This window comes from Rhagoletis pomonella, unplaced genomic scaffold (assembly GCF_013731165.1).
Source record: "Rhagoletis pomonella isolate Grant_MI unplaced genomic scaffold, Rhpom_1.0 Rhpom_scaffold_00006, whole genome shotgun sequence".
Classification (NCBI taxonomy): Eukaryota; Metazoa; Arthropoda; class Insecta; order Diptera; family Tephritidae; genus Rhagoletis; species Rhagoletis pomonella.
In genome coordinates, this window is record NW_023458560.1 from 69,162,578 (window position 1) to 69,178,283 (window position 15,706).

General features: G+C 41.8%; 1 protein-coding gene across 1 annotated transcript in view; it reads right to left on the bottom strand.

Moving 5' to 3' along the window:
• Nucleotides 1–11,796: 11,796 nt before the first annotated feature.
• The window catches only part of LOC118741741 (pollen-specific leucine-rich repeat extensin-like protein 4), a 27,465-nt gene continuing 23,555 nt past the window's right edge, over nucleotides 11,797–15,706 (bottom strand). Inside the window, exon 3 of the mRNA XM_036473714.1 lies at nucleotides 11,797–13,365. Coding sequence (XP_036329607.1) covers nucleotides 13,008–13,365 — 358 coding nt within the window. The 3' untranslated portion in view covers nucleotides 11,797–13,007. The remainder of the gene's footprint in view (nucleotides 13,366–15,706) is intronic.

A 15,706-nucleotide genomic window follows, 5' to 3' on the forward strand; every position in this document is an offset into this window, starting at 1 on the left:
TTATAAAAGCGTTGTATATTAAAAAGTTTTTTTTATATTATTTATTTCATCAAAAAATTGCTCTGGTAAGTCCAATATTTTTGAGGGAAGGTGCTTCTATCAAAAATACTGTGGTCAGCGTAGCTGGAGTTGGATTTACGAGGGCAATTTTTTGATGAAAAAATTACATCGACATGGACAACCCTAATAGGAGCGATTTATTTTAAGATTCGATCACATATAGATGTCGCTGTTGTGCAAAAAAAAAATACGGTTACAGCAAGGCATTTTGAACAAGGTAGAAGTGAGTCCTCTCTTTGGCACTACGATTAAAATCTAAAACTTAAAAAAAAAAAATTGTTCAAATGGTATTGAAGCAATTTCTTTATTAAATTTTTTTTATATTTTGACACCATCGTCTGTATTAAAGTCCCTTGTTTTTGTCATCAGTGTGTCTAGAGTTTAAACTCCTAACCAAAATTTTCTTGCTTCCGAGACATTCAACTTAAAAATTAAGTAATCGAAAATCAATCAAATTTTCTATTCCCTTTGTTACATGCTACTGCATTGTTACCAATATGATTACAAGAAGGAAGTCTCTTTTACGTACATATGTTCCTGTTAGCGCGTTGCTGTCAAAAAGGAAATTATATTTCAACATAAAAAGCTAACGGTGTAAACTTCATTAACATTCTCTTTGTGAATCGCTCATCACTCAAGCGATGAAAATTGATTGACAGCTAAAAGGCACGAAGCTACAGGAGGAGTAGAAAGCAACAACAATGTATCAATTGCTGCTTAAAGCTTTGCGTACTTACATTTATTTGCTTTTGGGTAAATTTTTCCCCCAACTGAGCACAATTTGAAAATTTTTATTTGTACCTAAACGTCTTTACTCTGTGTAAGAGCAAAATTTGTGTAAACCGCCAACCGTATACTAAGACGAACCCTTAATTGGTTCATTTGAAAACAAATGTAAACAGGTTGTTCGGGACGGGGTAAAATGGGGGCCGGGAATTCCTCTTGAATTCCGCGGCAAACGAGGGTCGAGCAGGTGCCGAATCCCTGAAGTCCTTCGAGGGTTGAATTTAACACACTTAAATTTGCTCAATAAAATTAAATAAAACACTTCACTTTTTATTCGTATATAGGTATATATATATGTGAGAGCCTAACGGCCACTTTATTATATATATATATGTGTATACAAAAAAAATGCTGTAATAAAAATATGTAACAATAGATTAATTAGTAGAGGACCTTACTTGTTGATTGCTCGGAGTTCTCTTCCAAAGTGGCAGAGTGTTGGGCGATCGCAGAAGGCGAAATCTAACATCCGAGGCGGGTAACAGGACTCGAGAAAAAGGAACTCGAGTAACGAGTAACTGTTCCCGCTTAGATCACAGCGACATCTACAAGTGAAATTCTCTACTTCATAAACATACTTAAGGTGAAGGGGGCTAGCGTAAACATGCCGCCCGCTTTGCAGTGTCGCTGCAATAAACTTAACTAGATATTTACAAACCATTTTTTTCTATTTCATTTTGCTATTTACAATTCATAAATAAGTTCATTATAAAATTCATTTTATGGATTTCAGGCCAATTGCTTCTGGTAGTCCACTAATAGATGGTGCCTCCCGAGATCATCCACCCGAACATTGTGTTCTGTGTCGTTGGTCGAGTGGGGGTGGCTGGCATGGGTCCCGGACGCAGGATCATTGCGTATATTTCGGCTCCTAGGACTAGTGATACGGCGCTAGATTTGTAAAAGCCCGGGTCGGCCTGCCGAAAATTGTCGAACTCGTTGGTAATCCTGGCGTCCAGCGTGCGAGGGGGGGTTACCCGAGAGAGGCCTGGTTGCACGTCGGCCCAAATATCCAGCCTTTCATGCCACCCTTTGAGCGTGAGCCTGCACACATCTGCATAGCCCCGTGGCAAAACTCGAAGTTGGCGTGCCAGCTGAAGCGATATTGTCGACCTGGGCTGCGCTGGGTCGACGATGGCGCGCACTACTTGCGTCCTCCCTCGGGTCATCACCTTAACCGCTACTGTGGGTGTGAGGACAGATAGCCTAGGAGCGCTACGAGCGTGCCCGTAATCCGCTCTCGGGCGTCTCTCACACCACGGCGGTGGGGTGTTGGCGTCGGTGTGCGCCTCGGCGCTTCGACCTCGTTGCTGGGGCTCGCTGCACTACCGACCGAACACCCGACAGAGCAGGTCTGAATGCCGGCGGTGCACTAAGCTCGGGATCATCCCCCGATGCTTGTTGGAGGTCTTCTTCATCGGCGTCGATTTCCAGCACCTCACCTTCGTCGCTTGTTTCGGCTAATGGCCGGATGGTGTACGGGCGAAACGGTCGTCTCTGACGGATCTCTGGCTCGTCCAATCCCAGTAGCACGTCTTCCTCATCTCGGGGCGCCTCGCCCAGGTGGAGAAGGCTATGGTGCCGGTCTCGGCAATGCTAACATTTTCGGGGGGTGCGCAATTCTTCGCCGTGTGATGCCTCGACAGGCAGTTGGCGCAGTGGCGGTGCACGAGGACAGCCCGCAGTCTCTCGGCCGGTTCCATCCTGCGCATCTCGCGACAAAAAGCCAGGCGGTGGTTGCTGCGGCACACTGGGCAGCGGTATTGGCCCCTGTTAGTTTGGGTGTTGCTTTTGGTTGCACGTACCATTTTGCGTTATTGAGTTCTGTAAAGAGAGATACGATTATTATTTTGTTTTGTCAGTCGGGCAAAAGTACCAATTTTACAATTGGTCGAGTTATAATTCGGCGTGCCGTTCGTATTTCTACGACTCGTACTCGGCTGTCCTGACCTGAAAAGACCCTAATTACTCTGCCAAGTCGCCATTCATTTGGGGGAAGGTTATCCTCTTTGACGACGACTAGATCGTCAACTTCGAGGTTTCGTTGGGGGGAGTGCCATTTCACTCTCTTCTGCAATTCCTTCAGGTATTCTGCTTTCCACCTTCTGCAGAATGTCTGGTGAATCGCTTTGATCTTTTGCCACCGGTTGACAATAGACATCGGGTTCTCCTTAATTTCGGGTTCAGCGATTGCTAGTAGCGGAGTGCCAATCAAAAAATGTCCTGGGGTTAGAGGTTCCATTGATTCCGCGTCTTCAGAGATGTGGCTGATTGGTCGTGAATTAAGACAAGATTCGATTCTTGCCAGAAGCGTGGAGAGCTCCTCAATGGTAAAACGCATGTTGTTCGCTACCTTCCTGAAATGCATCTTGAAGCTTTTTACCCCTGCTTCCCAGAGCCCTCCCATGTGAGGTGCTCCTGGACGTATAAAATGCCACGTAATGCCCTGATGAGCGTATGTCTGGGTTGTGCTGTTGGCCGCTGCAGTGACAAAGAGCTTAAAATCCTGTTGCAATGCCTTATTCGCCCCTACAAAATTGGTTCCATTGTCCGAATACACATTTTGCGGGCAGCCGCGTCTAGACACAAAACGCGCAAAAGCGGCTAAAAATGTGGCGGTGGACAAATCGCTGGGGGCCTCCAAGTGTATTGCCTTTGTCGCAAAACAGACGAAAACGCAGACATAGCCCTTGGTTATACGACAAGTTCGACCCGTAAAACTCCTTATCTCAAAGGGCCCGGTGAAGTCGACTCCAGTGTTGGTGAAGGGTCTGGATACCTCAGTCCGTTCCGGTGGTAACGCTGCCATCAACTGCTCCCGCGCCTTCTTTCTGTAAATAACACAGACCTTACAGTTATGAATTGAATTTTTAATCAAGTTTTTCATTCGCACTATCCAGTATTCGGACCGCAAAATTCTCAACATGAACTGGTTTCCTCCGTGCAAGGAAATCAGATGTGTGAATTTTACGAGCAATCTTGAATACTGGCAGTCGTACGGGAGAATTATTGGATACCGTTCACTGTAAGGTATGTTCGTTAACGCCAGTCATCCTCCTACCCTCATTACTCCGTTCCTGTCGAGGAAGGGGTTGAGAGCGCGAAGTGAACTTTTCGCGTTGATTGGCGTTGAAGCGTTGATGGCCCTGTATTCATCTGCGTAGTGACGCCTCTGTGCAATAAGGATGAGACGACATTTTACCTGGTTTACTTCATCGGGGGTTATTTCGTCTGTCTCGTCACTAGCGGCCAACTTATGCACCGGATGAGTTTTTCTAAAAAATCTGAAAATTCGCGCAATTACTCTCATGGCTCGCGAGAAGTCTGAAAACCGCTCCAGAATGTCCATTTCCTCGGAGATGCCTGCCGCATGAGCCTGTACCGTTTTTTGCTCCAGGTCGGTTTCTAATGGATTTCTATTGGTTTGGTGGGGCCAAGTAGATGAATCTTGCTCCAGCCACTTAGGTCCATACCACCACAGAGTGCTTGCGAGTAAATCCTGGGGGGACACGCCTCGGCTGCCAAGATCCGCTGGATTATCAGCAGAGTCCTCATGGTTCCACCCTGACAATCCAACCAGCTCATCAATTTTTGCGACTCTGTTAGCTACAAACGTTGTCCATGTACATGCCGGTTTCCTAAGCCACGAGAGTACGATCGTGGAGTCGGTCCATTTGTATATTACTGGCTGCGTGACTTCAAACTGCGGAATAAAAGTATTAATTAGTTCGGCCAGTAATAATGCTCCGCAGAGCTCTAACCGGGGGAGAGACACCGTTTTTACTGGTGCTACTTTTGTTTTACCAACCAGCAAGTTTATGTGGGGCGCATTGTTTGATGCGCGATAGCGTACCCTAATATATAGTGCGGCTGCATATGCCTTTTCAGAGGCATCGCAGAATCCATGGAACTCCACTTCGTCCCATGGCGTAAAATGGGTCCATCGGGGAATTTTTATCTTCTGAATATGCTCATAGTTATCCAGAAAGGTCTCCCAACGTAGCAGTAAATTTCGGGGTAGACTGTCATCCCAGTCTATTTTGGTTAGCCAGATCTCCTGCATGAAGATCTTTGCTACCACTACAATTGGTCCGAGCCATCCAGCTGGATCGAACAATTTTGCTACGCACGATAAAACCTCTCGCTTGGTATACTCCTGCCTTCCGGGGGATCGGCTGTACTGTGAAGTGAAACATGTCATGTACCGCATTCCAACGCATTCCCAACATTTTTGTCTCACTCATGTCGTCAAGCTCCAAGAAATTCTCTTTGTATATGTGCGCCTTGGGTAGTCCTGCCAAAATCTTCTTACAATTCGAAGTCCACTTTCTTAGGGGGAAGCTGGCGATGTTAAGAGCTTCAATTACCTCATCTCTCATTTGTACTGCAGTTGTGCAATCGTGAGCTCCAGCTAGGACGTCATCGACATACATATACTGCTTCAAAATCTTTGCTGCCAGTGGAAATCTCGTTTTCACATCATCTGCGAGCTGTTGTAGCCTCCTTATTGCCAAATATGGAGCGCAGTTTACTCCAAACGTCACGGTCTTAAGTTCTTCGTCCGGGGATTCTCTGAAAAGAATTCTTTGAAATGGGGTATGCTCCTGATGGAGCATAATTTGCCTATACATCTTCTCGATGTCTGCATTAAATACGTATTTGAATAAGCGTCACTTTAAAAGTAAGCAAACCAAATCCGCTTGCTGAATAGGCCCGGGGTATAATATGTCATTTAAGCTGACTCCATTTGACGTGGGACAAGACGCGTTAAACACCACTCGCACCTTCGTTGTTATGCTGTCCGGTTTCACGACGGCGTGATGTGGTAAATAGTATGGCCTGTGTGCTGGTTGTTGCGCTGTTTTCCTCACGGGGCACATATGGTTGAGCTCGATATACTCCTTCAGAACCCGGTCGTATTCCGTTTTCAACTCCGGTTTCCTGATATAACCGGCCTCGATGCGCAAGAATTGCCGTGCTGCTCCAGTCCTTGAAAGGCCGACGAAAAGGTAGAGCCACCTCATACCATCCTTGCTCATTCCTCGTGGTCGTCTTCGCGTACAACTCCTCACAAAACGCATCTTCGAGGGTAATTTTCCTTTTGGTGGAAACTTCTTCTAACTCCCAAAACTGGGGGTTGGAGTTTCTGCGCCGTAAGACACAGAAGTAGTGAAACTCCTCGTGGTCGTTGGTGGTACTGGTCCCGTCAAAATCCAGCCGAACACCGTTTCCTGCGCTACGAGTGACTCCAGAACATTCCTTTGGACCTTGTCCCTTATGACTGCTGGGTAAACATCCGCTCCAAGAATTAGGTCCACTTGCTGACTCCTGTAAAAATTGACATCGGCTAGCCGTAAAGGGGGCAGTGAATCAAGATGCCCTTGATCCACTGTAAACTTCGGGAGGTTTCCTGTTAATTGGGGTAGAACCAGACCTCTTGCTGTTGCGAAGAGTTGGCCTTCTGTGGAGCTGAAGTTCGATGTAGTAGTGAATGATGCCTCTGGTGACAGCTCCAACAATTAAACGGACTCTTGCAATCCTTCGAGATGTGTGAATGCGCTAGGCAGTTCATACACAAGTTGTGTTTTCTGACCAAGTTGAGGCGATCCTCAACTTTCATTGCCAGAAATTTGGGGCAGCCCTTTAGTGCATGAAATTGTTCGGGGCATAATCTGCATGCGGGCTGCGAAAACTGACCGTGGTGTGCCGACACCTTTCTTTCGTACGTCGTTGCGGGTTGGCGATTAGGTACAGGCTTTACTGCTCGTGCACTTCGGATATCGGACACCGTTTCTAACGTCTGGAACCAACTTGTGCGAAAGCTGTCTAATTCCTCCCACTTTGGAATTTCCGCCTTTCTCACAATGCCTTGTTCCCACAACGCCAGCGTGGTATCCGGTAACCGACTCGATACTAAGAACACAAAGATCGCATCCCAGTTCTCAATATCAATCCCGTACATTTCTAAAACGGATATACAATTATTAACTGCCCGTTGTAAATTTTTAATTTCCGTACCGCGTTCACTCATTACCGATGGTAGGTTAAAGAGCGTTTTTAATTGGCTATTAACCATTATCCTCTTATTTTCATAGCGGTCGGATAAATTTTGCCAAGCAGTCGCGAAACCGTCTTTAGTTAAAGGCGATTTTTTTACGATATCTTTCGCTTCACCGTAAAAATTTCTGTGTCACATGGAGGTAAATGGATACTCGAGCGGGCCGGGGGTTCAATCTCGCTATTTACCGGATTAACTGTCGAACTACTTTGCTGCGTGAACGTCAGGTTATGAGCCGTCTCTCCCATCAATGCACCGCACGTCAAGTATGCTGAGTAGCAATCCTGGTATCTGCACTTCGCCAGCCGAAGTGCAGCCTGACCTGTTTCGTCGTCCGACACCTTTTTCGAGTAGTCATCGAACGCATCCTTCACCTTGACCCAGAGCGCCTTCAGTTCCTCCTTTTGGATCTCCAGCAAAAAAATGGAATGGCTGCTACACGGCATGTTATTGAAGCCCGCTTCGAATTCCAACAATGCATCACACGCCCGTGAAAAATCATTAACATTGGCCATCCTTCGAATATTAATTTAATTAACACGAAAAATTTAAAAACAAACGTCAATTGTACCACTGAACCTCGAGGTAAATTACTATTTTCGCGAATTATCGACAACAACGTCAAAAAATTGATAAAACCACGTACTATCAATTAATTTAATTAAAACGAAAAATTTAAAAACAAACCACTATTACAATTTTCGCGAATTATCGACAACGACGACAAAAAAAAACGATAAAACCACGTACTATCAAAAAAGCGTAATAAAAAGATCGTCTAAAGAGTTTATTTAATGTATTTGGAACTTGAGTCAATATATACAAAACTATATTCGATTATTTTGTTAATTCAAACAAACGTACTTATGACTCGCAAAGTTCCACGGGTTATTTGTATTATATCAAAAAGAGTTTTCTCTCAGTGTACCGCACAACCTGAGGGATACTTATGTGGAAAAAATCGATGTTATGTGGTCCGTTTACGGGCCTTCTGCCTCAACCACTTTTGCTCAATACTTTAAGAATCCCGTCAAACAATTTAAAGGTGCCGCGGTATCAAACGTTAAAACTGACAACCGTAAGAAAACTCAGAAAAATTTATAAAAATCTTTATTTACTTTATATATTAACAAAGAAACTGTACAAAACTCAATAATTGAGGTTGTCGAAACTTCGACGAATTAATTTGATTTTTCTCAAAAACACAAAAAAACACCTTTTTGTAACGGATGCTGAGTCCTGCAATTCGTGGCACAATTTCAATTTCTTTCTTTTCTTTTCTTTTCTTTTTTTCTTTTTTTTTTTATATATATAAACACAACGGTGTGTGGATATGGTAACCCAAAGGAATTTCCGCTATTCCTCCACCACTTTACCGCTTGAATTTCGCGAAAAGGAACGGATTATCCTACCCCGATACCGTTTAAATTTCGAAAATGTATATACGCATTAAAAAATATATATGTATATATATACTTATATATGGAAGGGGTGGCTCTGGGACTCACGCACGACCTATTGCAATTTTCGCACCCCTTTCCCAGTCGTTTTTCGCGAATATACGTGGCAAATTGAAAGGCTTACCTTATCTTACAGCTTACTCTGTTGCCACTAATGGGGCTGTGCTCCCGCGATGGGCCACTTGGTGGGGGCCTTGCTGGTTATTTTGCACCCGCGGTGGGCCACTTGGTGGGCGCCTTGTTGTTTAATTTGCTCCCGCGGTGGGCCACTTGGTGGGGGCCTTAATTTGGCGATGTTGCTCCCGCGGTGGGCCACTGGTGGGGGCCTTGCGTTTAATTTGCTCCCGCGGTGGGCCACTTGGTGGGGGCCTTGCTGGTGCGAACTGGCTATCGCGGTGGACCACTTGGTGGGGGCCTTGCTGGTGCGAACTTGCTATCGCGGTGGACCACTTGGTGGGGGCCTTTAATTTGCGTGTTGCTCCCGCGGTGGACCACTGGTGGGGGCCTTGCTGGTGCGAATTTGCTATCGCGTTGGACCGCTTGGTGGGGGCCTTGTTTCGCACTGAACGCCTGACTGTATGGCACCTAGTGCCGGCGTTCAGCACTTGCGCCTCCTCAATGGCAATACAGCCGGCGCTCTTACTAACTATCGGCTGCTGGTAGGGGCCGTGCAGCGAGGCGCACTGACGCCTGACGGTATGGCACCTAGTGCCGGCGTTCCGCACTCGCGCCTCGACAAATGGCAATACAGCCGGCGCTACTTTTAACCTCACTGCACTTCACTTTCACTTTCACTGCACTTACTCTTTATACTTACCGCCGGAGCCCTGGCGGTATTTGTGCTGCTGCTTTTCTGGAGCGCTGGCGAAATTATTGTTGCAGTTGCTCCTGCAAATAAACACAATTAGTACTCCAAATATACTTACTATTCCAATACTTATGTATTTCGCCGCTACTCCAATTGTTGGGGCCAAATGTGTTGCTCCTGCTCCAGGTGTAGAAAAAGGTGCTCCAAACAAACTTTCGTTCACTCACCTGGTCTTCTTGATGGTATTTACAAGGAAATACCAGAGAAAAGATTTGTTGCCAAAAACGTGTGAATTTGCTAATTGATTTTTTTTGGTTATGTTTTTATTTTTCTTAGGGTTCGTTCGGAAACGTCAAATTGTTGGGGGTATTCACCAATGAATATAATAAAAAACCAAAGATGGTGGCGGGTTTCACGGATGAATGCAATATAAAAGTTGTTTGATATGTTTAATTGCACACGATTCGACGTGTACAAGAAAATAAAAAGCGTGTTAACGGGGGGCGCGATAAAAATTCTCCTTTATGAAGGCAACTTGGCAGTTTATGAAAAATGTTTATTTCTTCGAAGTTTTATCACTTTTATTTTATTTTTAAGCAAATGTGGGTCAACCACGAAAAACTTCAAGCCTATCCGGCTCGAAGGACCATGTTCGGGACAGGGTAAAATGGGGGCCGGGAATTCCTCTTGAATTCCGCGGCAAATGAGGGTCGAGGAGGTGCCGAGTCCCTGAAGTCCTTCGAGGGTTGAATTTAACACACTTAAATTTGCTCAATAAAATTAAATAAAACACTTCACTTTTTATTCGTATATAGGTATATATATATGTGAGAGCCTAACGGCCACTTTATTATATATATATATGTGTATACAAAAAAAAATGCTGTAATAAAAATATGTAACAATAGATTGATTAGTAGAGGACCTTACTTGTTGATTGCTCGGAGTTCTCTTCCAAAGTGGCAGAGTGTTGGGCGATCGCAGAAGGCGAAACCTAACATCCGAGGCAGGTAACAGGACTCGAGACAAAGGAACTCGAGTAACGAGTAACTGTTCCCGCTTAGATCACAGCGACATCTACAAGTGAAATTCTCTACTTTATAAACATACTTAAGGTGAAGGGGGCTAGCGTAAACACAGGTATTTTAGCAACAGTGCTTTTTTGGGATCAGTTTTTGACTAGTTAGGGCTTTTTTTGATATCATTTCAGAACCTGTATGGGTCTAGTTCAGGACATTTTCGAGACTAGTTTGGAAAAAAATCGGGGTCAGTTCAGGACTTTATCGGACCTAGTTCGGGGCCATTTTGCGATTACTTTGGATATTTTTCGGGATTATTTTGGGACTAGTTCAGGCGTTTTTGGAGACCATTTCTGGCCTAGTTCGGGACACAGATTCACACAGACTCACGCCTTCCTTCGTCTTTCATCCGCTGAGTTAAAGCCCACCCCGAACCATATTTATCTAGTCTACGTAGTCCACATAAAATGAATATTAATTAATAGGAAGCTTTAAGAATGGATGGGACTGCTTATGTTTCATCTGCGGCAAAAATTTTCACGCGTGTTGAGCTTTTTTAGGGTTTCTATTATTATGTAATGAAAGGTTAAAATTTAGTCTGAAGCCAGAGCTTTTCTAGCTTTTTATAAATTTTTAATGGACGCCGAGGTGTAACTACTTAGTAGGCAAGAATCCTTAGAGTATTAAGTTGTCAGTACATGTTATATAGCGCTAGTATGAATAAAAGCTCTATCTGGTCAACACTAGAGTCTGGCTCAGTCAAGAACAAAACATAAGACGTTTTGTCGTCTCTGATATAGAACAGCGATGGGCAAATAGAGCTTTAACTCTGCATGCCTATATATCCGTACAAACTGTATAGAAAGCTTAAAAGAGCTTTGAGCGCGAGCAAGGTGTTGCCCACCACCGGTTTATACATACACAAGCTAACAGCTTCCTTCACCTCTTTTCGCATATATATATGGCCCTGGTATGCCATGAAAGCTCTCTCTGGCCAACACCACTCTGGTTATTTTGAAAACCAAATGTGTCTAACATTAGCATAATTTACCTCGCGCTTCAAAATTTTGGTATTTGTATTCTGGATCGAGCTATTTGTATTAAAGTTAGCCATAAAATTCATAGCCGACAAGACTAAATTTTATCCCGTAAAAGTTTTCAATAGATTTTATATAGAAGTACACCAAGTAAACGTTTTCTTTTATAGAGAAGTGCTCTTCGATTCCAAATCCATTTAAAATTTTGGCTTTACATTGGCCAATCATTCGAACCCAATATTAAGGGCATTTTTCGAAAGCAGAAAAGATTCTCGCCACCCCTCGCTATCGCTTTTTCAAAGAGCTTTTAAGCTTGTATTAATTGGGTTATAATATATGTAGTTTTCCTAGAATTGTCTAGCATGCTTTGCAAACTTTAATGCTTTCTAACTAAATTAAGTTCCTAACGCTTAACGCACACAGCCTAATGTAAGCACATTTCGCACTTCCTTAAATACCTTATCTAAAGTGATTCCTTTGGAGTATTGAAATTCAATTAGACGCTCACAACACAGATACGAAATGAATTTAAAAAGTGCCAAAAGAAACAACATCATCATCATTTACTGTTATGTATAAAAAAGATCTGTATTAAATTCATCATCAACTTTACACATTTCCTTTACATTTTCGTACAATGTTAATTATCGACTTACATACTAACAAATGTAGAGATGCAAATTTATAAGTATGCGTGTATGTATGTATGTATGTGGTTTCGTAAGAGTACAACATAAACAAGAACAAAATCGGAGAGAGTTTGATAGAAATGTAATAAAAAAAAATTGACAATTCGTGAGCAAATTAAAATTAACAATTAAATGTAAGTGTAAGTGAATTAAAACTAAGAGAGCGATATTATTAACATTTAAACATTTCTTTATTTATTTTTTTTTTATGTATAACGCACACATTTAAAATTAAAAACATCATTTAACATACATTTAAAAAAACATAATTAAATATGAAACAAACAGCCGCATTGCGAAGGCTAAAAAGTGCGCGCGAACAAGGAGCCGATACAGACGAAAGAAGAAGAGAGAGAGGGAGAGGCGGCTTTTAAAGAGCGCTCGCTGCACAAATCGCCAATGCTGCGGTTATTAGAAACAACAAAAATAACTACATATATCAAAGAACTAAAAAATAAAAACGGCAATAAAGTTTTCGTAGATCTTTCGAGTAGCTTTTTGATGAGCTTTCGATGAGCTTTCGGTGAATTCATGAATGAACTTCAAAATCGTTATAAAAAAATTCTTTAAAACAAAAACATGAGCCAGCATGAGCAGGCATTTCGAGGCTTATCTGGTTGTCACACGTTAAATTTTTTTTCGCTTTTCACGTTGCTTAATAAACAGTAATCAATTAGTTAATTAATAATAAAAAAGTAGCTTTTTCATAAGGATATACATAGTAAAAAATCGTAGCGTATGTTAGTAATAGTACGAGTAACAACAACGAAGAAAATTTGCAAACAAAAAGTCACCGACTTTACTAGTTAGTCCAAAGTGCATAAACAACTTCTGCAAAATTTCGTAAATATTTGCTAAACTTACAACACTGCTACACGCTACTCAATGGATAATTCTCAATCTCATTCTTATACCCCTAAACTCCAATTAATTTCTCCACTTTTATCATTCACTTCTTTTCACATCGGCATTTGGGCTTCACCTTCACCTTCACTTCTTCTAGTATAAACAAAAAATGCTTTGGATCCGTTTGCTTAGTTTCGCACACTTGCTCTATTGATTTGCTTCTTCACGCTTTGCCGCCTCACGCTTAGTGCGATGGTGCACCATACGATGAGCTAGGCGCTGAGGAGGCGAATGGCGCTGCTGGTGCCCCATAATCGCCCGATGGTGGTGGCGAAATGCTGTTCGGATATGGACCGGTCTCTTCCTTTTGTGTCTTGTAGCGAATAAAGTAAACTTCTGGTTTGCTGGGCTGCGTGGGCGCTGGTGTGGGTATGACAATCTCGGGCTGCTCTTCCGGTTTCTTCACCAACACGTAAACCAGTGTCTTCTCTTCGTTTTGTGGGAAGACTGGAATCACTGGCGCTGTTGGGGCTGGTGGTGATGGCGCCTTAATGAAGACGATTTTGTAGTGCTTCTGTGGTGGTGGGAAGACAATGGGTTTTCTGTGTCGGAATAAAGGAGAAATAGAGAGAAAAAACATTTTATGATTACTCATATGACATTTTTCTTGAGAATATATTGTAATATAAAATTAATTTTTAAATTGTTAAATAAAGGGAATGTTCTTCAACACGTAGGTCCTTACTCTTATTTTTTAATATAAAGTCATTCATATCTAGATTTAGTTTTGGGGAGCCCTATTATGCAAAATGAATATGTATATAGAAAGCTTGAAAAAGTTCTATACCGTTTTATATCTGGAGTATAGACACAGCTTTAAAAGTATGTATATACTTTTTAGAGCAGTCATGCCCAACGCTGGCAGAACTACATTAGCAAGTGCCCTGCGCTAGACATGCCTGTTTTAGAGGCTGTATGTTGACCCCGCAGGGTAAAAGCTCCACCCGTCGTGTTAGATTTAGAAACAGCTACAATTTTCTAAATCAGTGTTGCCTATATCAGCTTCTCCCCTGTACAACGATTGGTCGTGGCTGGTGACTGGTCTATATAAAAAGCATAGAAAGCATAAAAAGCTCTGCGTGCATGCCGTGGGCGCATGTACAACTTTCGTAAGACCAAAACATCCAAACACGCAGTAGAAAAAATGTAAATGTCGTACCTTATATGGTATTGACCAAGTTTTCTCATTAATTTTCCAAATACTACCAAAGTCATTTTTCTACTCATTTTTCAAAACTCCTACTTAAACTCATTTTGCTATATTTTTTACTGAATATGAGATTACGTGTTTCATCTGATAGTTTATTATAGTGTTAATAAATAGTAGCAGAAATAAGAATAAAAAAGTACAAACAATTATTTAAAATAATTTTGTTCCCATAAATGGAAAACTAAAAAGACTTTGGCATTTGCAATGACTAGGTATTGTCTGTTGATTTTCTAAATAGGTTTTAAGTACTTTTTCTAGTGCTCTTTTAAAAATAAAATTTTATTTACTTTTACGCTAATTAACGTTTACTCTAATCTGTACTTTATCTAAGTTTTCTCGTTTAATTTGATTTTATGTGTTGCTAAAAAATAGTAGCAGAAAATTAAGTAATAAAGGGAGTAAGAATATTAGCAAAAAACAAGTAAGAAAGTCTAAGTTCGGGCGGAGCCGAACATTAAATACCCGGCGCAAGTATTAAATATATGTTTTTTCACCTTTCCGAAACCTTCCGCTAGATGTTAAGCCGGGGTGTATAAATTTTGAGTAAATTAGCGTCCTTCAATTTCGAAATATTGAAGTTTCAAGCAATTTACCGTTATATGAGAAGCGGCCGTTATTTTAGTCCGATTTCAATAATTTTCAACGGTTTGCTTATATGTGGCAAGCACAATAACCACACCGAGTTTGGTACAAATTGGTAGAACGGTTACCGATATACTTATTTCTTGGTAAAGAATTGTTGCAAGCATCAATTTTGAATAAATTAGCTTCAATATTTACTGATTTATCGAAGATTATGTATTTCTCTAAATTACCGTTATATGGGAGGTGGGCGTGGTTATTGAGCGATTTTAAAAATTATCGGACATTTGGTATGTTGTGCGAAGACCAACAACTGTGCCAAGTTTTGAAGAAATTGGTGCAGCGGTTACCAAGATATACACATGTAACCATAAGTGGGCGCGGCTACGCCCATTTTCCAAAAATTTATAATATTATTTTTCGTCTAAAAATTATTGTAAATATCAATTTTGAGTGAATTATCTTCAGTAGTTACTAAAATATCGCAGTTTTCGTATTTCTGGAAATTACCGTTATATGGGAAGTGGCCGTGGTTATTGTCCGATTTCGCCCATTTTCAATACCAACCTACCTTGGGTTAACAGAAACCTACATACCAAATTTCGTGACGGACGGACAGACGGGCAGACGGACGGACAGACAGACATGGCTTAATCGATTTCTTTTTTCATTCTGATCATTTATGTATACATTTGTCTATATCTATCTCGATTCGTTTTGGCTGTTACAAACAACCGTTATGTGAACAAAATTAATATACCCTTGTGCACAAGTGCGCTCGGGTATAAATATAACGCTACCTAAAGGTGAAAAGGTACCAAGTCCATTTTTTCAAAATTTAGTCTAGGCAATACGAAACTACAACGATTTTTCATCTCTCCTGAACAATTCCAAAAAATGGACTTGGAAACTTTTCGCCCTAAGGTGACGAGTTTTCTGTGATTCTCCAAATTTCTTAAGAACTATTTTGACTACTCTTTTACAATCACTATGTTCTTTACCACGGATATGTGAATAAACTTGGAACCAACTAGAAGATGGCACGGCTGCAAATGAATGTCACTAAGCTCCAATTTCAATATTTGTAAGTT